The sequence below is a fragment of the Orycteropus afer genome, unplaced genomic scaffold (assembly GCF_000298275.1).
Source record: "Orycteropus afer afer isolate SDZICR_OR568_19922 unplaced genomic scaffold, OryAfe1.0 scaffold00067, whole genome shotgun sequence".
NCBI lineage: Eukaryota > Metazoa > Chordata > Mammalia > Tubulidentata > Orycteropodidae > Orycteropus > Orycteropus afer.
The window spans coordinates 3,136,403-3,161,416 of NW_006921654.1; the positions used below are offsets into that span (position 1 = coordinate 3,136,403).

The window sequence follows — 25,014 nt, forward strand, 5'->3', positions numbered from 1 at the left end:
TTAGTTTGGAAATGCTTCTAAATGTACCTCTTCGACGATGATTATCCAACTTCTACAGTACCTACTAACACCAAGCCGTCTCCTTCTCCTTCCACCCCCTCAACATTCAGCTTCCCCGTCACCATTTCTCTCGCTCCTCCTTCAGTCTTCCTCTTTCCTGGACTTTTTGCCACTTCATCTGCTTCCCAAGAACAAGTGAATTTGCTAACAGGCAACGGTCAGACTCCCTGCCATCTGATCAACGCCGTCCTGGCCTCATTTGCTTCATCGACAGAACTGGGCCTCTTCCTCTCCGTCTACCTTCCCGCCACAAGAAGCCCAGCTGCGCTCGCTTCCACAGAACCCACACCCAGAGTCCAAGGGTTATCCTTAACAGAGGGGTCTGACACGTAACCGTCCTAAATGGGCATTTCACACTCGGACAAGCCAATGAAGTATTTTTTTTTTTAAGTTATCTCCCCTGCCCCAAAAAACTGACAGCATGTGCTGTATCAGAAAAATCCTGGTCTCAGCAGATCAACAGCAGAGTTATGTGGTCATTGTACATGTGTACTTGTGAAGGACAATCAGGCTTCATTTTCCATCGAAGAGTTTGTTACCATGGAGTCTGGTTTTCGAGTCATTCTATCCAGTTCTTCCTGAACATTTGTCAACACAGTTTTTTGTCCTATAAAATAAAAGCAGTGATGGGGTAACAGGCAAGAATGTAAACAAAAACGTCTGGAATTATGCAGATTCTGTTCTCACTTGTGGGGATCAGAATCTCAGCAGGCAGGGGGAGCCTTTCCTCACTGCACTGCTTATGAGAAGCAGGACCCTAGCTCAGCCTTCCTTAACTCCCAGTGCCCCAGGTCTGGGACACCCCAGCTACGTGACTGCCCCAGGAGGGATCCCTTTCTGCCAAACAGAGGGCCTTTCAGAAGCCCTCTCACCACCTGGCCCAGCCCCTGAGCACTCTCACCATCAGCTTCCTAGAGTTGCTATCTGCGTTTCAGGCATGTGGCAAAGTATTTTTGTTTCCCCAGATAGAACAAGTGCTTTGGTTTTGTTTCCAGTGACAACAATCTAGACTGACTCTTACAGGTAGCCCAGAAACACTGTGTCTCGATAGGAATGGGAGACAAAGGGCAGACGGGTCATTTATGCACAAAATTGGTGTTCACTTTTTCGCCGTCAAACACTAATGGGGTCCTGGAAACAACCCTATTTCCTGTCAGAGAGTACCAGCCCCCAAAATGGGCCACCAGATCAGACTCAGTCCCTGCAGGCCCAGGCTGACCTATAAACGGAGTGGTCGCTTCTGTGCTGGAAATGCCAATAGGGGATATGCCCTAGTATCGTACTTTATAGCCAGTGGAGCACTATATGCAAAGCCCCTTCCAAAATGTCCTCAAGCTCCCAGGGCAAATGCGTTATTTCCCCAACAACTCGGTTCTTTTGTTTCTGAGACCTCCGAGTCACAGCTGTATCCAGCAGCTCACAGAGAAGGGCACATGGCTGGGCTGCCCCAGAGAAGAGAGGCGTACGTGTGACAGCAGAGGAAGCTTCACGGGAGAGCAGATGACAATGAGGCACACAGGCTCCAGTGCGTGGCAAAACCAGGGCAGTGGAGTGAGCAGAAATACTTATCATACACCACCGGGAATGAAACAGAATAAATAAAATGTCCATGGCACACCCTCATCCACAACCTCGTCCAGTAGAAAGAGCTTCTACCCCAGGACCACGTGCAGGGTTTGGGGTATACCTCAACTCACTCAACAGTCAGTTCCTGAGAACCTGGCCATACTAAATCCCCATTTGAAATGCACCAAGGAAGTCCACATGATAATCAGGTAACCCTAATGCAAAGCACAGCACAAACTCTGTATCAAGTGGAGACCCCCTTGCCTGGCCGTTCGAACACTGAGCAGCTGCGGTTCACGTGTAGACAGAGCGCCCTCCCCTTCTAGCACCGACCAGCTCCGAGGTCTCCGACGGCCCTCCTGTACCTGACTTCTTGGCTGTGCTCTGCACTCCGCCAGCACTAGGACTGCCAGGAGAGCCTGTCTTCTTACTCAACAGACTGTTGAAGAAACTGGCCAACACCCCTTCACTTGCTGCGTTATCTAAAGAAACATTAACAACAAAAAAAGAATCACACAAACTGGATTTAATGAACCAACTAGCTCTCACCCTGGAATTACCCACTAGACTATCCTCACATGAGAATACTGAGCGTATTTGTTTACTGTGATTCCTTACGTTCTGACACGGATGAGGCTAACTGTGTGGCAGCATGGTTATTAAGCAGAAATGTGTTTACACTTGCCACCTGTTTGGAGCATGACATATGACCTGTGTTCCTAATCATCTCCCTGTCCAGCAGGCAGAGGTTTTCAGTTATACAAACCCTTAGCACACCAATAAGGACCTCTGGTGGCACAGTGCCTAAGGCATTTTACTGCTAACCAAAAGGTTGGCGGTTCAAACCCACCAGCCACTCTGTGGAAGGAGGACAGGCCAATCCCCTTTGTAAAGATTTACTGCCTTGGAAACTCAATAGGGGTCACCATGGGTTGGAATCAACTCAACGACAGTGAGTCAAAGCTGCTGTGAAAAGTTGTCATCCTCTATAAGATGCCCATCTAATATGAAAAAAATGATATAAAATTTTGTTTTGAGAGTTTTATAGCAACCAATATCTTTGGATATCACTAAGCTACTGGGATAAAGGTTATTTAAACCAATAAGTAACTGAGCTTGACAAAAGCAGTGAAGGGGCAAAAAATCTCCTAATTCATAAACAGTAATAACATACACATAATGAGAAACAAAATTAAAAGATTCAAAATACACACTTTTAAAGTGACTTTCCATTTTGTGTTCCTCTAAAGAACTTACACATCCTAACTGAAGTCTTTCACAAAGCCAGGGGTGAAGGCCACTGATTTCAATAAAGGAACAGCCTTCCATGACCCTCCCCTCCCTCCCAGGTGAGAGGAGTAGAAAGCAGACCTTCTTGAGGAAGGAAAACAGCCCAGCTGCCCTGGTCTCCTCTCCCAGACATGGTCACCTACACCCTGCCAGCTCAGGCCCAGAATGACCTGACTCTCAAACCAAGGCAGGATACCTACTTTTGCTGTTTGGGTCTGGCTTCTTTACCGATGTGCCTGGAGAGGCGCTGGGCACACTGGCTGGCCCTCCTCGGCCCTGGGTTCTTGGAGAGCCAGAGGGTCCTCTTGCAGGGGATTCCTAAGCCCAAAATCAGCCCAGATCACACACGTGCATAAAAATAATGGGAAACATATCACTGTTCTGACAAGACATGTAACAAGACATATAATAGAAGATCCTGGATAGGATGAGAGAAAAATGTAGAAACTCAAATTTAAAAAAAAAAAAAAAAAAAAAACAGGCCAGACTTAACTAAACCAGCAGAGACTACCCCTGAGACCCCTAAGACTACTGTCTTAAGATAACCTTTGAACTTGGAACTGAAGCTATTTCTGCAGGTCACCTTTTAGCCAAATAAAAGACTGGCTTGTAAGTTAAGTATCACCCATGAGTAAGTGCTCCCTTAAACAATTAACTATATTAGACCAAACAGTCAACATTTACCCAAAAGCAAAATGAGAAGGCAAGTTAGATCAATGGGAACAGAACAAACAAAATGGAAATAACAAGAATACTAACACACTGAAAATGTAACCAATGGCACAGAACAATTTCTTTCAAAATGGTTAAATGAGAACCTAATCTGCTACGTAAACTTTCGCCTGAATCACACACTATTTCTAAAAAGGACAGGAAGCCCTGTTTCTGCAGGTTATTTCTCACTTCCAGGGAGAGTACTGGGTAGAGTCTGCTCCCAGCTCAGTCCCTTACTAAGACCTGCCTGTCCTAAGAGAAGCAACAAGGCCCGCTCACTGACTCCAAGAGCTGTATTCCTTCATCAGACATTTCCTGAGTACCTACTATGTTCTTGGCCCTGGACTTTTAAGGAGCCCAGCTGCCCTTCGTGAAAACAAAAGGCCAGGTGAATACAAGCTCTCACAAATAATGGACAAAGTTTGCAAGCACCCTCGACACTGGGCCTTGACTCTGTTTAATGTATGGTACTCACGGAGGCTCTCGTGGGCGTGGCTGGCTGCTTGGCAAGGAGTGACTGCAAAGAGAGGGACACACCGGCCATTAAGCTAAGCCATCAGAGTGCACTCATGTCTGGAATATTTACTTCTACATATTCCACTAGAGGGCACCATTAGCAAGAACCCAACCTCATGTTTTACACCATAAATGCCAAAAATTACAACCAAGCAATTTAGTCTGTGTGACACAGGAGCCCCACCCCCACCCCAGATCACTGCTCATCTTACCTGTTGCTTCATTAGGAACACCTGCTCATCCTCCGCTGCCAACTCTTTGTCATGGACCAGCTGGGAAGCAACACACTCGTTTGTGATCACAGCCCAAGAAAATTCCCAACTATGGTCAAAATTCATACTAAAAAAAGCCACCTGGGCCTTCACATGGGTGGGGTGGGGGTCTGACAAGTCTACAAAGGATGGTCTAGCCTGGTACAGACCCCCTTCCCAAACCAGCGTTGTTATACGGTCAGCTGACTCTTTTGAATCTGAAAGCCTCCATGTCAGAAAGACAACTCAGCACCACCTCCAAATGCAGGGTGTAGGTGCCTGTGGGAGCCAGTGATGCAAAGGGGGCAGCACAGCCAACCCGACAGGAAACCCCTTCCCTGGAGCATGTCAACCTGAACCGTCTACGTAATACCAAGCCTCGAGTTTCAAAAGGGTCTCGGGTTACTTTTACCTTCACAAGACACAATGTCTAAGACATGCTTCTTTATAGGTTTCTTTTCCCATAAAAGTAGGAGTGGTTAAGCGCTTGGCTGCTAACTACAAGGCTCGTGGTTCAAACCCACCAGCTGCTTCAGGGTAAAACGATGTGGCAGTCTGCGTCCATAAGATTACCATTTAGGGAATCCTACAGGGCAGGTCACTGAGAGTCAGAATCAACTCAGCAGCAGCAGGTTGCGGTTTCCTGTGAAAAACATGACCCTCCAAGTGACCGTTCTGTACCTTCCTCACAGGAGGTTTCACGATGAAATCTTCATACACATCTTCCGCCTTCACTGTTGTGAAATTTTCATGTAAAATAGCTATTTTCTTTTCATTGTCCCAGCCTGCAGGTCTAAAGGCAAAGAGATGGGGACTGACTTGCTTTTCCTGCGTTTGCCTTATGATACACCCAGAGCACATGCCAGGTTAGAGGCCTCCTGGGTAAGACCCCTTCCCACAAGACCTAGTCTGTAGTTGCAGCGTTTGGTGGACAAGCCAAAATTCAACACAGCTATAACCCATAGCTCCATGTCGCAGGTCCCGTCCCACACTGAGTTCTCAGGGCCCAAGGCCTGAGAAGCAGTATGAGATCTTACTGATTACCCATGCTGACCCATAGGAAGTGTTCAGAGCTCTGCCACATGCCCCCCGAAGTCCAAGGACACAGTGCAGCCCTGTTCCGACACAGAGAACGCAGAGCACAGCAGAGGACAGAACTCTGGATGGGACTGTTTTTCTTGGGCTCCAGCATGGAGGCGCCACCAGTGGCCTGCTTTTCTCTAAGAACTCTTTTTCTTGACAAGTTACCCCAAGGATGGCTTCATTAATTTTGCTGGTGTGGGAGAATGGGACCTGAAGCCAAGAGGACACCAGGGCCAGCATCTATCCTAGGCCTCAAAATAAACAGGTATAAGCAGTCTTCAGCGCTCGACATTCCAGGGCACGACGGCATCTAGGTTCCATAAGTTAAGTTGCAGCCTGTGGTTGCCACTTGAATCTCCTAAAGGTAGCAGCCGTAATACGTCCTACACGACACATTTCTGAAGCAAGCAGCTCTATGCAACTTATGGTTCCCATGGGCCTCTCATTCTCCATCCAACTCCTGCTCCACAGCTCTCCCACCAGGAGTGCTCAGCCACAATGCCCCACACCCAAACGGTCTCACTGACTTCAGCAGCTCTCAGACAGGCAACCACCACCAAGGCCAAACAAAGGGCTCAGGCACTGGCATGCTGAGGTGCAGCCGCAGTCTGCAGAAGCCATGAGACTCTCTGCCACTTCAGATTCAGCCCCAAACCCAACACGCCTCCCCGCTCTTCCGCCACCTGGGGACCACACACGATTCGGTGACACCACTCACTGAGAGCTCGTCTTTGGTGCCTGCTGAGCGCTCTGGACGAGGATCCTCTAAAACCAGTGTCAGCCTCTAGGTTTGGTGTGAGACTGACCTTGAATGCTCAAGAGGCAACTTACTCATCTGAGTGCTCTAGGCTTTCACAGCTCCTTCAGCCTCTCACATGTCCCCCCTGCTCCCTCTGCTCTGCTGGCAACCACTACTCATCCTGCCAACATCAGCCGCTGCCTTCTACACCCCCTCCTTACACCTCCTCCCCTAACCCATGACTGTCCCTCCCTCCTCAACTGTCATTATTCACTCAGATGTCTATGTCCCCATCCCCCACAAAGCCATGTGCAGGGACCATATCTCGTTCAGGGTGCTCAGTGCCTGCTGAATGAACAAATGTAATTTCTTTAAGTTAAGAGAATATCTACATCCCAGAGGTGCCTAAGCACTGAGCTACTAACAGTTCTTTCAGAGCTCACTGCTTCCTCATTTCTTTACACATCCAGTAACACCACTACTACTCTCCAGTCAGCCAACCAGAGAGATAGACAAAAGCACAACTCAGGACACAGGTCCCTAAGTCTGCCCAGATAACCAGTTCCAATGGCTCCCAAAGTGTGAAATGCAGGAAACACAAAGCATTCAGCACAGCGGAAGCCAGCAAGGGGACTACCACCATCCTACCAACAGGCAGTGAAGCCAGCTGCTTCAATAAAGATAGAGGTGGTCCCTGGGGTATGAATGAGATCTGTTCCTAACTGTGCCTTTAAGAATTTGTAGATAAGTGGGAATAGGTGAATTTGGTTCTCATTTAGCCTTACTTTAGTGCAAGAATAGCTCAACATCTTTTCAATGATTTAAAACCTGCACAACACAGTAAGTGAAGGTGACTATAATGAAGAATTTGTGGTGAGTAGTGGTTGGTTCAACTGTTTTCAAAGTGAGGGAAAATTTACATAACATTAAAAGGCAAACAGGAATTGTGCTGAAGTTCCTAGCCCCAGACTGCCTGTATGTTGTATGTAGGAGCCCCAAAGCACAATGTCCTATACTTCTACACTCTGCCCAACCATGGTTCTCCCAGCGCCAACAATGATGGCTTGAGTTTTAGCAAACTGCTCTCAATGAAGAAAGGCGACACTCCCCACCTCAATCTACCCACTTCGCTCAGTCCTGAGGCAGATGCCACATAACCTGGAATGAAGCAGAGGGGGAGCGAGCCTATCAAGTCCAGCCCAAGCATTTACCCCAGAACAGCAGCAAGCTGGCTACTTAAGACGGGCAGAAAGTACCTTTCTTGAAAGGGTAGAATATAAAATGCAGATAAAATATAAAAAGAAGAGTCTGAAAGCATCACCTCCAAAGAACTCACATAAAAACTGCATCTTTTTCCACAACTAAGGCGGGTGTGCTAAAGTGGAAACCGTATGTTTTATGAACGATGTACTTATACAACAAGTCAAGGTTTTTCTCCTCCTTCACTGACGTGTAAAGCAAAGCAGCTCCATCTGATCAATCTGCTTAAGGAAAACGATTCACTGGAGGAGGAGACAAAATCAAACACAGATAAGCACAAGCCTCAAAACATTCTTCACAGGTGGACTACTTTTATCAATACGTGATTACCACTAAGGGCTGACATTTTAAAAACTAAAAAGGTAGTAATAGTAGCAGGTCAATCAGGTCAAAAGCCTGCAGTTCATTTTTTAACATGTAAATTATAACTGGTCCTGAGCAGCCCAGGCAACATCCTCAGTGTATCAAGGTACACAGACTACTCCCTCGCCAGACGCTCATGTGTGACCAAGTTCCTGTTGAGAGCCAGAATGTTTCTCAGTCTGAAAAGACTTAGAGGAACATAGACTCCAAGCATTGATGCATTGCATCTGTACAATATAAGACTCCAAAAGCATTGATACACAGCATCTGTATATAAATCTACATTGATGCACAATGTCTGCATGTTGAGTCCATAGTACATTGATGCACATAGCATCTGCATGTTGAGTCTTGTTGGGGAAGAATGTGGCTCCCTTCAAGTTGACAAATGAGTTTGTCCTTAGGTTGAGCTAAACATTCAGATCTCCATGGTTCTCATACCCGGAAGAAACAGTGATTATATTTAATCAGCATGATTTAGCAAGATTTGACATAAATTTATGAGATTGAATTTTGTAGCCAATTTTTTAGTACACCATTAGCTATTTTCTCCCTTGTATTGTTCTGTGAACCTTTGATTGAACCCAGAATATGCGGAAGCCAATCTAAACTAGTTGCTAGGGAACATAGGTTTCTAGGGAACATAGTTACATAGAAGAATGAGTATAGAATTTAAGAAGTTAAGGTGACCTGAGTTGTGGTGACTTGAATTATGGGAACAGGAATGTTAGTTTAAATTTTAATATGCCAATTGTGTATGCATGTACTTTTCCTAATATTGATTAACTTGTGATTGATTGTATGACATATGAATCATGCACTTTTCCCATGTTAAACCTGTATATAAGTTTGAGTGTAATTATAATAAAGTTGACACATTCCAGCAAAAGGCTTGATGTGTTCCTTCCGTTCCCACTTGAGGCATAAGGCATAACGGTGTGGCTTTGCCCCTCCGCTCTGGGGTTTATACGGAGACACCTTAGCTAAGCCTCCTCTCTTTCTATCTCTTCTCATTCTCTTACTGTCTCTGTAAAGTGACCATTTGTTGTGCTGGCAACAGCAGTTCCTCATTAAACACACCTTTTCAAGAAAATGGGTGCCTTCGTGTTATCAGCACCCTCAGCCAGTGTCTTCAGCCTCCACGGGACTGGACAAGCTAAATGGTCCAAAAGAAGAGACAGGAACTTATCTCCCAGTTCCATCCCAGAGTGTGGGACTATGATACCAAGTGCTATGGACACTTTACAGAAACAAGACTCAAAGGTTATGGACATAGCATCTCTCACAGGCAGCACAAAACATAAATATGTGGGAAATACCTGTGGCATCTAAACCAATACCTAGTAGGGTAATCAACCACTGCAACACAAAAAAGCAAGGTTTAAAGATTTCCAAGGGGGCAAAAAAAGAAAAAAAGATTTCCAAGACAGCATGATAAAAATAATTTGATGATAAAATGATCACCTATCAGTGTTCTTCTTCATATGAAAGCCTATCAATTGTACAACATTCAAAATAAAATGTGATCAAAGAAAGGCATAAGTTGGTAATCCTCAAATAACAAAATAATAAAATGTAAAAACATTAAGTTAATTTTTCCCTGGGAGAAAACGATCCTGGATTCAGGAGGTGCTTTATCTCTTTGAAGATACTCCGTGTGGAAGGAAGCCTGGGTTAGCACCCAGAGGCGCCCACCAAGGATACACTGGAGGCAGAACCTCCGAAGGTGCGACTGGATGAAGTCAAAGTGCTCGTCCCTGTAATCATGCTCCTTCTCCAGGACACTCACCGCATCGCACTGCAGGGAGAACAGACAGACAGACAAGAGGGTCACCTTCTTGCCTCTGCCGCTGAGAGAGGATGGACACAGGGCCTTCTTCAGAATAAGTATCATAGCTCCAAAGAAGAAAGCCAGAGCTAATACAATACTATATTAGCCCAAGTCAAGGAAAGGTTTACATATGGAAGGAAACTTTCTGTGTTGGTTACCAGGGATGGAAGTGGAAGGGAGGCAACACTGCTAGACAGGTAGAACCAATTACTGATTGGGCTGAAAGGAACGGCAATGTACCAGAGTGAGTGATCAACACAGTGGCACTGAGGAAAAGGAAGACACAGAAAGGTACACAAAAGGTACAGACAACAAATATAAACCCTTTTACACATACAATACTGTGTTGTCAGTGATAACAAACATTAATCTACCGGTAAACAGATAGGTAGACAGGCTGAATGATCAAGCATGTGTAGGCAAAAAGGAATATACTATGACCATATTTGTATGCTCTGTTAGAATGTCCAAATATATAACAGAGCTAACAAGGGGCAAGGTTATGATAACTTCTTGGCCACAGCCAACCACCCTGAGGAAGTGAGGAGTTGGACCTGTGGGCTCAGGACCATGGTCACAGGGGACACCATGCTCAACTGGCATAACGTACTACACAAAAGCATTGTTCTATGTTCTACTTTGGAGAGTAGCAGCTGGGATCTTAAAAGCTTGCAAGCAGCCATCTAGATGCAACAATGGGTATCTCCTCATCCAGAGCAAAGAAGAATGAAGAAAACCAAAGACGAATGGGCACAATTAGCCCAAGGGACTAGTAGACCATGAGATCCTCAGCCTGTATGACCATGAGACCAGAACTAGATGGTGCTTGGCCACCACTGTCAACCACATGGAAAGGGATCAGTGCAGGAGAGCCTGGATAGAAGGGAGAACATTGTTGAACAACACTCAAAATCATTTAAAAAAAAAAAAAGCCAGGTTTACTGCTCTGATAGAGCCTGGTGAGATCCCTGAGACTATGGCCCCTAGTTACCCTGTAGGTCCGGAACTGAATTCACTCTTATGGCTTCCAGTCAAACAACAGACAGGCATACAGGGTGAACATTTATATCAGGTAGATACATTCCCTAGAGCAATCAACCATAGGAGAATAAAAGGGCAGTGTTTGCACAGGAAGACAGCTCAGGGGGCAGGAATGCACAGGAAAGAAGGACAGAGGGAAGAGGAAACTATGGAGAGGAAGTGGGAAGAGAGCTGTTAACATTGTGGGGAATTGCAGTTAATGTCACAAAACACATTGTGTATGAACTGCTGTACAGAAGATGAAATTGCTCTGTAAACTTTCACCTAAATCACAATAAATAAATAAAAAGAAGAAGAAAGCCAGAGCCAAGGGCCTAAGTAGTAATTAAAGTAAACAGAGTGAAAGCAACTAGGAATTTTTCACTTTCATCTTGGGCCTCCACTTCCATACCTGTAAAATGGTGATAAAGTAGGCCTGCTTGTTTCACAGTTTTTCTAAGTCAAATAAGGCAACAGCAGCAAACAGGTCACAGTGCATGGCTGTGCACTGCACAACTCCACAGGGTTCACACTCAGACTGTGATGTGGGTACAACATCCTGGAGTTGGGGAACTCAGCAGCCCTGACTCAGAATGAAGTGCTTTTAAAATTCTAAGTGTTTTAAAGCCGCTTTCTTTCCTCACATAAGAGATGCAATTTTATTTCTCTATGACTGAACTTAATTTCTATTTCCACCTCAGCATTCCACAGGGTAGAAGACACTCAAACCTAGGGTTCTCTTGCTCCTTTTCCTAAGACTATTAATGTTTCTGTCTAAAAATCCTCTCAGGCCAACAGAGTATCTACTACCTACTGCACCCCTGGGGACAAAGCCCCAAAGCACTCTGCTCTCCCCCATTACTATGTTCACTATGAGCCTGGAGATTGACTGGTTTACACAGTCTCAAGGAAGAGGCTTTTTAGTTCTGACTAGATCATTCAATAAACTCAACAGTGCTTCACATAAGATCACCTAGGTCATGAGCAAACTGAGTGATGTAACGATTCCAGCAGTGATATTAAACCTAAGTTTTGTCTATTCTGCCATATTCAGTACACCTTAAAAAATTCCAAGTAAGCTCCATTCCAAGTAAGCTCCACTCTCCCTTGAGAACAAAACTAATCAAAGCTTCTCAAATGTTCTTTCTGATGGTGCTTGTTCATGGGCCAAACGCAGCCATGCTTAGAGTCCCCAGGCACGCACCTTTGTACACACCACCAACACTGGGATCCCCAGGTTATGAGTTAGCACATTGTCACCAAGAGGCAGGGCAACATTCTCTTCATCTGGGCCTGAGGTGACAGGCCCTCTTCTCTGAGGAGAACCTTGACAACCTTCTTCAGGCTCGACGTAGTCTTGGAAATCTTTCACAACTATGGGGGGAAAAGAACATATAAATTAACCGCATGTATGTATTCACAGATTCACTATTACAAATATAGATGGCGGCTTGAGAAACTGAAAATGGCAGTAACAAGCACAGAGCATCACAGCTGTGACAATTATCCCAAATATGGCGACACTGGAAATGAACAATTTGAGCTCCATAAGAACACCGTGTCTATACTGCTGAGGAGTGCCAGTATTGCAGAATGGGGGTGCACTCGCCGAACTCCAGCACCGCAGGCACCCCTCATCATCCTCACTCTCGTGGACATAAGTCTCATCCTGAGGGGATCTCGAGTCATGTGTACAGTGTACATGGGCCTGATCTACCTAGATCAAGAAGGGTCAGTGATACAACATCCATTTCCTGGCTCATATGTGCAATGCTCTGGCCAACAGTACAACCCCACAGGAGGGCCTTCAAACAGAGTGGTCCACAGCCTTGGTTAAACCCCCAAAAAACCACTGCCGTCAACTTGATTCTGACTCACAGTGACCCTGCTGGACAGAGAGCAACTACCCCATAGGGTTACCAAGACTATAAATCTCTACAGTCACAGACCGCCATATCTTTCACCTGAGGAACAGTTGGGAGTTTGACTTGCCAACTTTATAGATGGCAGCAGAGGACTTTAACTGTGAAGTCAGGTGACAATAAAACCCAAAGACTTTCACTTTCACTGGTAGTCTTCAAGGCTTATGGGTCAAGCAAGAACAGGGCATGAAGATGAAAGCAGCTCTGAGCCAGAGGAGCAAACAGGAAGCTCTTCTCCACCCAACAGCACTGAGGGACCAAAAGGCCCTCACCACCACCGTGATCACTACGTAAACCCAAATTCTGGATTCAAGAGGACCTGGAGAAAGATGCACAGTCCTCTTCGCTCACAAACTAAGCCCTACAGTGCATGTGAAAACTCATTTCGACAACCTCACTCATGTCTTTCATTGCCAGTGTACAATCTATTCCAGTGATCTCGTGTCTATTTTGGATAAAAACAGAGAAGAGTTTTCTAACAAACTTAGCACAGCTGTTGAAAGGTCTTGGAGGAATGAAAGAGCCTCACATTTTCTGTTTCAAAGCATTTTAACAAATCTCCAAATCAATGAAAAATACAATGGCTTACTTGTCTGGGTAGGCTCTCTAACTGCCCGACATCACGTGAGGCATTAGAGCAAGGCGATGCCGGCAGTGAGTATGGCGGAGCCTGGAACGGGTTACAGGTGGAGCCCAGGAGCCATGGGAAGCGAGATGGAGCTGGGGCAGCTCAGTCAGCTCCGTGAGCCCCTGGTACCCAGTATGTGCTGCACAAACGCCACGTGTCTTGAAGTGAAAATGGCTGAGAGGCCTGGTTCACACTAATCACACTTAAAGGAACGGCTTACTTAGACTGACCAACAACACTAGGAAATGCATGTCTGTTTTTTTCTTTTTTAACAACTTAGTGTTTTAGAAAATAGGTTAGAACGAGCAAATGTTTAAAGCATACAAGTAAGTTAAAAGAGAGGATCAGAAAACAGTGAGGACTGTGTAACTGAGACAGTCTAGTGTGCATTTCCCTCAGGGGACATACACACCAGGGTCACAATCTCTCTCTAGAGGGTGGACAGCCGCTATGTCAAGGCAAGGCCTGGTAGCTCACCTGAGGCTCCCCTTTGGCATCAGCTAGAAGCGTATGGGAAGGAGATGGCAACTGTTCCACCCCAGCTGCTGCTGTCTCTCTTCCCTCCCACCTCACTGATCACTCCACCTAATCTCCTCCCTCTACGTAAGGAAGGCACGCTGCAGACATCCACCAGAAAGGCAAGACTAACTGACACACAGCACCCCTCTGGCCGCTGCTCACCCGGAGGGATCCTGCCACAGACAAACAGCTGCCACAGACCCAGGACCACTGGGGAACCCAATCTGGAAAGAGAGCAGCTGCCCAGGGGCAGCCAGCCCTTCACTCACTCAGTATAATACCCAGAGTCTAATTAAACTGGAAAGAGAGACTACTCTAAGCAAGAAAATGGCCAATTGTTTTATTAAAACGTCACCTAAAACCAATGGTAACAAAAGCACTCCTTTGATGGCACCTGACGACAACCCTCATTCCGAGTATCTCGGAGGAAGGGCAAGGGAAACAGAGGCCCTCAAAGGTTAATCAGAAGCATGAGTCCTGGACCTGGTCCCAGCAAACGCTCCTTGCCCTCCAGTGTCCTCCCCTTTCCCTCCTTAGTACTGAGCCCTGACATCCAGCAGAATACATTGTCCAGCCTCCTTAAAAGACAGGAGGCATGCACCCTTCTGCCTCTTTCTGCTTCCTCCATCCCGCTGCCTGGAACACGATGTGAATGCTAGAGGTCTAGATGTCAGGAAGAGAACCACACCTAAGATGACAAAGCAGCAGCAAAGAGCCCACGTCCTGAACTGCCTACCCCTAGATCTCATCTACAAGAGAGAACTAACCTTCAGTCTTGTTTAGGCCAGTGCTATCTTTGGTTTACTGTCACATGCAGCTGAATCTAATCCTAAGTGACACAGACATCAATGACTAAGACCACAAAATTCCACATCTCAGGAACAATAAACCCCCCCGGAACAGAAAACTTGTCTGCTATATTCACCACTGTAGCCCCAGTGCCTGCAACAGTGCTTGGTACAAGCCAGACACGTTCCCTGTCTCGGAAAGAAAAGAGGTAGTAAAAATAACGCCTTCAGTGGTGATGGTCACACAACACTGCAAATGTAATTCACATCATTTAAGAATGGTTTAAATGGCAAACCGTATGTAATATATATTACACCACAATTTAAAAACAAGAAAAAACACTCGGCTCAGTCTCTCTTCTTTCTGTTTTAACAGATCTTTACAAAGTACCACTCTTTTAAGAAAACAGGCTCAGAGGACGGACGTCTCCAGTGTATTAACCCACTTATCTAGGTGCGACGCTGCACGTGCCGTGGACGACAAACAACTCTTCAGCGTCAGAACTACCCTGAGCAGTTGTCGTTGGGGTCTCTGTTTCAGGGAAAAAGAGGCATTATCTAGAAAGGTCAGTGGTTGAAGACAGGCAAGCTGAGCTGCATAACAATCACCTGGCACACACGCGGGTGCCCCAGGAAACACGCACACAACCAAAGAATATGTGAACAACTCCATTTTAGTTAATTTGGGACAGGAGCAAAAATGAAGGGTGGGGCAGGAAGATGCACAGCAGGAAATTCAATGTGAAAAGCACATCAAAATTTCTGAAGCCCACTGCCAGGGAGTGTGAAGATCCCATGCGCCGTGCCCAGAAGCCCTCATTAATTCGCTAATGTGAATGATGTCATCCTGTGGAAATAAGCCAGACTAAGCCACGCCTGCCCTGGCCAAGGCTGCGGTCACTGTTGCCACTGCCACTGCTGCTACTGCCCCGGCTCCAGCCCCTGCCCCTCCCACTTCCCTGGCAAGTGGACAGGAGCTGATGTAACTTCACAGAAGCAAGGGAAAGGAAAAACAAGACTCAGAACCACATTAAGAAGAGAAAAGAAAAAACCCAAAACTTCCTTAATTTTAAAGTTCTTTGTTCTCAAAAGAACTTGGATGTCCTTAGCCTTAATAGCCTTTCATTTTGATGACAAAAAAATGATTCTCCCATTTCTAGCTGAAGTAGTATTTGCTGGATTCCAAAACGAACTAAGAAGGAAATGGAAGAATTTCTTTTTCAGGGCCCACAGTGCCTCAGTCACCAAAGGGGATGCCAGGGCAACGGACTCACACTGTAGAGACCCCAGAAGTCCCCACCCCCACTGACGCTAATGAAGCAGACAGAGGGCAACAGAAATGTAAAACCATCCATAGATCTCATCCTGGTTTTTTTCTTTTCGGGGCGGGTAGTGGTGAGGAAGGAACCCTTAGTTTTAAAGAGAGTCAATGAAGATAACAAACAACACAGACTCATTTACAGGTGTTCCCTGATTTTCAAAAGTTCACTTTATGCCACTTCGCTTCTACAGAAGAGCTATGGCAGTATTCGTTTTCCCTAACCAAAAGAAATCTAAAGATTTTTCACTTTTATGAAAAAAAGGTGAAGAGGGCACCCAGCGTTCAGCATTTGTTCTAAGCGAGCCATCAAAGAGGCAGGGCACACCCTCAGCAGCAGAGCCGTGTCACCAAGCTCCTTCCCGGAAAACCACAGTCAACACCTCAGCATCGAGCTGCCAGAGCTCTGAACTGTGCCTGGAAACACTGTATGGTAGTGTTATTTGAGGTTTCAGGTGCTATTTAATATGACTTGGTAGGTTATTTTCGGGGTCTGGGAGCACTCAAAAACTTTTCCCATAGAAATTAATGGTGACAACGCTTTGTTTATGCCATTCTGCTCACGGAAGGTTCTCAGGAATGCTCTGCTTTCAGGTAACAAGGAAACCTGTAGTTTTCTCAGCTGTCACACTTGAGGTAAAGACTATGCAAACAATTTTTCACAACTGAACTTATAAAAGCAACTTTGAAATAAAGGGTGCAAACAAACAAAATACAAACACCCTGTCAGGGCAGCTTTGCATTCTCCTAATACTGTGAAAAGGAAGATGATCAGAACCTTCCAAAGAGACTAAATTTTCCAATTAAGAAAATTGTTTTACTTACACTTCCGTTCCAGTTCCCTCATCTCTTCTGGTGGAATTTTCATTTTATCAATGTGCCCACGTAAAACACTAGCCCATTTCTGTAGAGATTCCATCACAGTCCAAGGCCTAGACATGTCTGCAACAAAAATGACCAGGGTCTCTGGCAAGGACTCAGCAGAAACAGCAAACTTCAGCAGGCCTTTGTGGTACAGGTCTCCGTCCAGAATCCACACGTTGCAGCGCGTCTGATCTGGGAAAAGAGGTAAAGGTAAGTTACCACATGACAATGACCATCAGCACAGCTCTGAGAAGAGCCACGAGGAAAAACCTAAAGGTGACGACCAGAGAACTCCACACAGAATGCAGACAGAAATCTTAACCAGAAATGGGTCCAAGTGCTCAGTGGACGGCAACTCTCAGTCTTGGTGCCTAACATTTTCAGACTTAAAACTTAAAAACCACCGTAAGATACATAGTGTCCACATCTAAAAAGATGCCAGCAATATCTGAGGAATTAAGTCATTTTCACTTTCAAGGAGCCAAAAGATACGAAGGAAAACTGCCTATGTTCTCTGTTCAACCACGCCCTCATTCAAATATCGATTCACCTAAGATATCAGCAATCTGTGAGCCAAACAAAGTCACTGGGTTAAACAACTCTTCTTGTGTCATTCACACTGAGTAGCACACTCATTCACTACCAAGGGTCCCAGAGACAGGACCTTTGTATTTAAACAGCAAGCTACAATCATTAGTGATATAAACTAGAATATAAATTGTTTAGATAACACTAAAGAATTACAGATACTTCAGTGTGGTAACAGTATGATTACATATATTTTTAAATATCTTTTACACGTACACTTAGAAGTATGTACAGATGAAACGATATAATGTCTGAAATGTTCTTCAAAATAATCCCATGTGGAGCAGAGGGAAAAGAGTACAGTTGAAGCAAAACGGACCAAGAACTGGGAGCTGTGGAAACCGGGTGACGGACGCCTGGGGGCTCACTGTACTCATCTCTCCACTTTGTATATACTTTAAAGTTTCCATAATAAAAAAAACCAGAAACACGTATGTACTAATGTGCAAATGATGGCATTTAAGGAGCATGTGGTTGTACAATCACACCTGGATGATCAAACTACAGAAGCCAATTCTCCAAATTTGCACTATATTTTTAAAAAGTTTATATGTCTTTTATGAGAACAACTTTTCACAAAAGTACCTTGAGGAAAAACTCCTACCATCAAAAATACTGTCTCATTAACTTTTTCCCCACTTTATTCCAGCATATACTTTAAAAATCTGTCTCTCATTAGCTACCTTTTTAAGTATAATCAATTCATTAACATGCTCCAAATGTTTACAATATTCATGTCTTTATTCCAACATTCTAATAAGGAATCTATATCCAGCTACACTTTCAAATGCTAATACATTTTAGGCAATAAGTTTTGTTTTAGGTTTGATGAATGCCTTCAAAAACACTGCTGTCTACCTAAAGCCTGTGAGCGTGATACCCACCCAGCACCAGCCATGCTTCCTTTTTTCCAGTCTCTCTCCCTGCTCGCTACATACTACACATAACTCACCCATATGCTTGGTGTTAAACAGATGCCCCCAACCCTGTAGGCAGAGGTCCCTTGACAGATAGTGTCCAACCACAAACTCAGGACAAGCCACAGACTATTTTCTCTATCTGGGTGACTGTCTGCAGGAGTGTGTATTTATAATCAGTCACATCACACAATTAAAAAAAAAATAGGGCTGAAACAGGTATAATTAACCACAAGGGCGGGCAACCCTTTCACCAAAGAGGAACTCACATGTGGGAGGCCTAAAAACAAACAAAAATAAGACCATAAGTGCAGACATCAAGAAGCTTTTAAGGTAACCTTAAAGGAATCTGAAACAGATGTCAACATACTTCAACTCAAAGGCAAGTGACTCTGATTAGCATGAGGCACTGGCATGAAACACATTCATGGCCTCTTCAAACAGAAGACGCTGTAGCATCACAGAACATCCACACCATGTTCTGTACTTTGAAAGGAACAAGACAAAAAGGGACTAGAGCTACCACATCTCATCCACTCTGCTAAGCCTGACACACATCATTCCTCATCTGCCGAGCTATAAAACAGAGATCAGTACATCACTCCACTAAAATGAGGAAACTGAGGTGCAGAGTGGCTAAGTTACCCGAGGCCACACAACTAGTAAGTGCAGGAGTGGGACTCAAAATCAGTTACCACAATAATCATGCTGCCCAACAGACAGGAAGCAAAAGATTCAGGTCCAGGTGAGGTCCTCCAGGCCGGCCGGCTCATTAGCCCGAGTCCACCGAGAACCTGCCCAGAGTCCAGGGGGCCTAGACGGAAACTTCCCACCTCTGTTCTTTTTACAAAGAGACAGCCCTAGGTACTGGTCACCCTCCTGCCTTCCTCTCACATCCTTTAGGGGAATGTCCAGCAAGACAAAGGACGTGCAGGGGAGGGGGGGCAGGGATAAAAGCCCCGGGGCTCTAACATTAATCTGAAGCCTGTTTCCAAGTTTAAACCAGAGACCCTTACCCATGGCCTCTACTACTGATTCTTGGTGATTACAGAACTACAATGCTGGAAAGGGCAGCCTCTACATTTCACCAGTTATTTCACAAAGATCTTTCATCTTTAGGCCACACAGATAACTGCCCTACAAAGAAAAAGACCCAAGCGCCAGTGAGTGTTCCTTTTAGAGTCATTCTAAAGCCCTAACACAAAGACTAAAAGATTATAAAGGAGGCATTACTGAGTCCTGGCAACCAGAAACTACTGTTCCAGTCCAACTCACACTCACAAGAAAGAATATTAAAAATAAATATCTAATCCCAAGAAGAGTGCTTTTAGTCACCTTAACCATTCTTTAGGGAGAAACTGTTATGATCTACATTTTAAAGGTAAGGAATTAAAAAAGAGAACATTAGCACCCCCTTGTCCCTATCCCCTCCACCAAACACAGGAAATTAGCATTTCTAAACTGTCACACAGAGAGTCAGAAACCTCTCTTGTGAACATGTTGAGCTGTAACGCTGTGCCACACCACTTTCAGACTCCACTAGAACCAGGAAGAGTCACAATGGTGCTCCCATCAGCTGGCAAGCATTTCTCTCCTACAGAAGCCCAAAGCTTTTCAAAACACTGTTTTTACTGCCTTCATGTTTACCTGCAACTTTACCCTCCTTTAAAGTGGGGGCTAGTTACAGCAGCGGCTACAGTTCCATTCCCCACTTTTGCTAGAAATTCTACACAGGAGAGTGGGTAAGATCCTGCAGGAGACATACACTTCATCTACTGCCTTGTCACCAACTCTTGTAGAGCTAAACAGAAAACTAGGAATGCCTGAACATGTTGCAAGAGCTGCAACCAGGAGTCTGAGTCCTGCAGACACCCGCCAGGGAGCAAAGTTTCACTCACCATCTCGGTCTTCGTCGTGAACACTGAGGTAGAGATACTCTAGGCCTCTTCCTTTTTTGCCGTGCTCAGCTCCTTGTAGCTTAGTCATAAGGGTTGTTTTCCCAGAACCATCTTCACCTACAAATGGTTTTTGCAGGAAGACAAAGGTGTTTATTCTGGGCAAAGATGAGGAGTCCTGAATTTGAATGATGAGGAATAGCTAAATATTTCATGCAAAGCCTCTGCTGAGGTCTCATGTGCATCTGTAAACAAAGCAGGCTTTGCTGTAAGACTGGCTGGACCGGGTGTGTGTGTTGGGGGGGGCGGGGGGTAAAGGCCTCAAATCCTAAAGTGATATTCTATGACAGTTACCCTCACTTTACAAGAGAAGGAATAAGACCACAGGCCCTACCTACAATTAGAAGACCCACATTTGGAGAAGTGAAAGGAAAAAATGGGGCTACTTTTTCACAAAGTAAACATTTACCACAGGGAAGAAATCTTCAAAATAAAATTAACGTCAAATCCAGGAACTCAGAACAAAACAATGTCTGAGTCTGCCCCACAATCCTGAAGGATAGAGGTTATTATTCATTCTCTTTTAGTACATCTCCTTCATTAGCATTTTAAGGCTGGGAAACTGATAAAAATAATTATAGACCTCAACAAAACTCTTAAGTACATCCATAATTATCAAGCATCTTCTTACCTCCCTCTACCCAACTAACCAGCCTCCCTCCCCTCACAGAAAAACAAAACCCTAAGTATCAAGGAAAACCAGCAAGAAGAAACATCAGTAGGTTGCCCTGGGTTTTAATGATATGGCATTCCATCCCATGAGACTGAAAGACATTCCGGGACCAAAGGCCTCCTCTCCATCCCCAATGTCACTACTCCATCCAGGTCCTCCACATCCCACCCCAGCCCATGGGCAGCATCTAGCAGCCTGACTCTGATCTCTGTCCATTTCAAACCACTCACCACTCTGCTGCCAGTTACCTTTCTAAACCACAGATCTAGTGATGGTGACCTCTCATGGCGTAGTACCTAAGGCACGTGACTAACCAGAAGGCTGGTGGTTCAAACCCACCAGTCACTCCTCAGGAGGAAGACTGGGCAATCTACTTCCGTAGTGATACCACCTCAGAAACCCAAGGAGGGGTCGCTGTGAGTCGGCTCCAACTCAACGGCAGTGAGTTTGTTTTTTGGTTGAGTGATGGTGATAATCTCTAACAGCTCCCTATGACATGCTGCAGTGGTGACGACCTGAGGACCACCACTAAGAAAAAATGGGAACCCCACTAAGGGAGAAATTCTTAGGAGGGCTGGAGTTTCCTGAAAGCAAAGGCCCCTGAGGATTAGAGACTTTCAGTAAGAAGCACTGACTCTAACCTCTCACAACACTCCTCCAATTTACCTCATCAATCACCTTCTGCAAGAAGTTTCTAAGTTTCCAGTCTCAAATCCTCCTGCCATCTCTGTGTTCCTGCAAACTCTGTACCCCCTCCCCTTTAGACTTAGACTTCAAAACACCAGACTCCAAAATTAGCTTCTTTCATTCCCAAGCAGTGTGATACTCTCTCACCAATCCGCCCCCGTTGGTATGGTGCAATCACTAACATCTGTCTCCCAATGGACAGATTTCTCTGTCGCGTCTTAGAGATGTCTGTGTTATCCCAGACTCGACAAATAGCTCTACTGTGTGAATGAACGCAAACTTCCTTAATTGTAAGAACAAACTGAGAGCAGAAGGCAGAAGGGTTAAGCGACCTGACTGGGTTAACTCAGCAGTGAGGGCTGGAGTAATGCAGGGAGTCCCGGGTGCTGCCTCCCAGGCCTGGCCCGAAAAACCTCCAGTGCTGCTCTTGCAGGTCCCTCTGGCCTCTCCCTACAGCTCCGGCCCCTAGTCACCTGGGTCTCCCAACTCCTCCACCGTGTATCTACTGCCACCCCTCTTCACGGGGCAAGGGCATTTAAACCCAGGCCGATTCTGCGGCCAAGTGACTTAAGGGATGTGCCGACAACCCCACACCAGCACCGCTGGACTCTCTAGAAGGGGCAACATCCCAACGTCGGGCGTGGTGGGCTTGGTCACTCGCCGGATGCCCAGGTTCTGCAGTGGCCTCGCGGCCCCAAGGCGTGAGACAGGCGCCCGCCTCGCCCACCCAGGTCCTGGGCAACGCCCGCTGCCGGCGCTTACCGAAAACTAGGATGTTCTTGCCGGACGGCAGCTTGGACCTGGCGCGAGTGGACACTTCGCTCAAGATCGAGGACCTACAGAAACAATGACAACAAGAGTCATCCCCCGGGCTAGCCCCTGAAGCCAAGACCCTGGACCTTACCGGCCTGCCAGTCTGTCCGACGATCCGACTCAGCCTGGCCCCCGGGTTCCCCACCCGGCCGCGTCCTCCCCGGCCTGGCCTGGCCGCCCCACGACCTCACCACAAACTCTGGCCCTCTTCCTCCTCACTGGTCAGGTCACCGGCGGTCGCGACTGCCGGCCCGTTAGGGCCCAGCAGCAGCTTCTTCTCCACCCCCACCGGCGCCATCTTGCCAACTGCAGCCACAAAGACTGCCCTCCCCCGGGCCCGCCGAGGACCCGCTAGGACCCTGATAGGGCCGCCCGCCGCCCGCCGCCTCCGAGCAGCGCCTCACGCCGCCCGCTCCGCAGGGTCTGCGTCTTCCCGCCGTGTCCCGCAGGGCTTTCGACGCCTGCGGGCTCCCGGAGGATCGAGAGGCCGCCGCACTGAAGAGCAGCGGTCAGGCGACCGCCGGGGCAGCCATGCGCAGGGAGGTGCCGGAGGCGGCGGGAGCTGAGCCTCGGGCCGGAGGGAGCGCTGGCGGCCTCTGCTGGCCGAGAGGCGCAGCGGCGCCGGGTCCCGCCTCGAGTCCTCGCTCAGCTGGCAGATGCAGCTGTGCCAGGAGAACTGAGGCAGCCAGTTGGAGGGACGGGGTAAGTCCAGGTTCACAATCAGACCACACGATAACGGCATTTATCCAACGTTTATCGTGTGCCAAACAGTACATCATGTCATGCAATATCCCACTGAATCATGTCTCACCCACTTAAAGATGAGGACACTGAAGCTCATTGTGTGTGTGTGTGTGTGTGTGTGTGAGTGATTTGGGTGAAAATTTACAGAGCAAATTCACTTTCCATACAGCAGTTCACATACACTTTGTCTCATGACCTTGACCACAATTTACCACAATGCAACAGTTTCCCTTCCACTTCCTCCCAATAGTTACCTCTTCCCTGTGTCCATCCCTCCATGCTCTCCTACCCCCTGACCTGTCTCCCTGTGTATAAACAGCCCTTCTTTCTCCCATGATTGTTCTCTCCAAGGAGTGTATCTACCTAAGGTAAATGTTCAACTCATACCCAGTCTGTTTGGCTGGAAGCCATAGGTATGGGTTCAACTCCAGACCTGAAGGGCAGCTGGGGGCCACAGTCTCAGTGGTTCCACCAGGCTCTGTCAGACCAGCAAACCTGGTGCCCCCCTTTTTAATCTCCAAATGATTTTTAGTTTTGTTCCACATTGTTCTCTCCCTTTCTATCCAGGATCTCCTACACAGATTCCCACTTCGAGTGGTTGACAATGGTAGCCGGGCACCATCTCATAGTCATATAGGCTGCGGATCACATGGTGTACCAGTCGCTAGGACTAATTGTTTCCATTAAGTTTTGGTTTTCTTCATTCTTCTTTGCTCTGGATGAGAAACTCAGACATTTTAAGAAACCTGCCCGAAGACTCAATGCCAGAAGTTAGCATCGCAGCACTCCCAATCTTATTCACCAATCTTAAACTATCCTGTCGTTAACTTTGCCTAATCCTAATCAAACCCTTCACTGAAAAATCACCCTTAAATGAGACCCCAAAATCTTCATAAATATTTCGCTTTTGCTCTCCTTCTTCATGGCAGTGTCTTTACTGTAGTAAACAATACATTTGGTTTTGCTTTATTAGCAGGTTGTTTTGATATTTTCAGGGATCTGGAATTTGGTAACAGAAATGGGAGTCTTTAATTTCTTCTCAAGAAAAAAAAAGGGGGAGAGGTGAAGAAAAGTGAAGGGGATGTGAGAGGGGGGAAAGGGAAAGAAGTAAAAAGACATTCCATGGATCCATAATAGCCGAAAAGTGGAAACAACTGAAATGTTCATCAACTGATGAATACATAAACAAACCATTTTATCTATCTATGTCTATATATCTATATACACACACATACATACACATGCACACACACACAGTGGAATATTATTTGGCAATAAAAAGTACTGACTGAAGTACTGATGCTACAACATGGATGAACCTTAAAAACATTATGCTAGGTGATAACATACTACACAAAACATTGTTCCACCTCCTACTTTGGGGAGTAGCAACTGGCATCTTAAAAGCTTGCAAGCTGCCATCTAGATGTAACGATGGGTCTCTGCTCATCCAGAGCAAAGAAGAATAAAGAAAACCAAAAATTCATAGAAACAGTTAGTCCTAGCAACTGGTACACCATGCAATCCACAGCCTACATGACTATGAGACCAGAAGAACTAGATGGTGCCCAGCTACCACTGTCAACCACTTGGAAGGGGATCTATGTAGGAGATCCTGAATAGAGAGGGAGAACAATGTGGAACAGAACTCAAATTCATTTGGAGAAAAAAAAGGGGGGGGGAGACTAGGTTTGCTTGTCCAATGGAGCCTGGTGGAACCACTGAGACTGTGGCCACTAGCTGCCCTTCAGGTCTGGAATTGAACCCACACCTGTGACTTCCAGCCAAACAAAAGACAGGCATAGGAGTTGAACATGTACCTGAGGTAGATACACTCCTTGGAGAGAACAATCATGGGAGAAAGAAGGGCTGTTTATGCACAGGGAGACAGCTCAGGGGGCAGGA

At 46.1% G+C, this 25,014-nt stretch overlaps 1 protein-coding gene across 1 annotated transcript; it reads right to left on the minus strand.

Annotated features, from left to right (window-relative positions):
• Positions 1-566: 566 nt before the first annotated feature.
• Positions 567-22,663, minus strand: DYNC1LI2 (dynein cytoplasmic 1 light intermediate chain 2). The gene is made up of 13 exons (XM_007940221.2): positions 22,557-22,663; positions 22,315-22,388; positions 20,136-20,252; positions 16,694-16,924; positions 11,898-12,067; positions 9,547-9,640; positions 7,556-7,691; positions 5,079-5,190; positions 4,359-4,418; positions 4,106-4,147; positions 3,117-3,234; positions 1,992-2,108; positions 567-667 (listed from the first exon to the last, which is right to left on the minus strand). The coding sequence occupies exons 1-13, from the start codon at positions 22,661-22,663 to the stop codon at positions 567-569; spliced, it is 1,479 nt and encodes a 492-aa protein (XP_007938412.1).
• Between the last annotated feature and the right edge of the window lie 2,351 nt (positions 22,664-25,014).

Coding starts and splice junctions, on each gene's coding strand:
- DYNC1LI2 (XM_007940221.2), bottom strand. CDS start 22,663: ATGGCGCCGGTGGGGGTGGAGAAGAAGCTGCTGCTGGGCCCTAACGGG. Junction 22,389..22,556: donor GAAGAGGGCCAGAGTTTGTG/GTGAGGTCGTGG, acceptor TTGTTTCTGTAG/GTCCTCGATCTTGAGCGAAG. Junction 16,925..20,135: donor TCACGACGAAGACCGAGATG/GTGAGTGAAACT, acceptor CTCTTTTCCCAG/ATCAGACGCGCTGCAACGTG.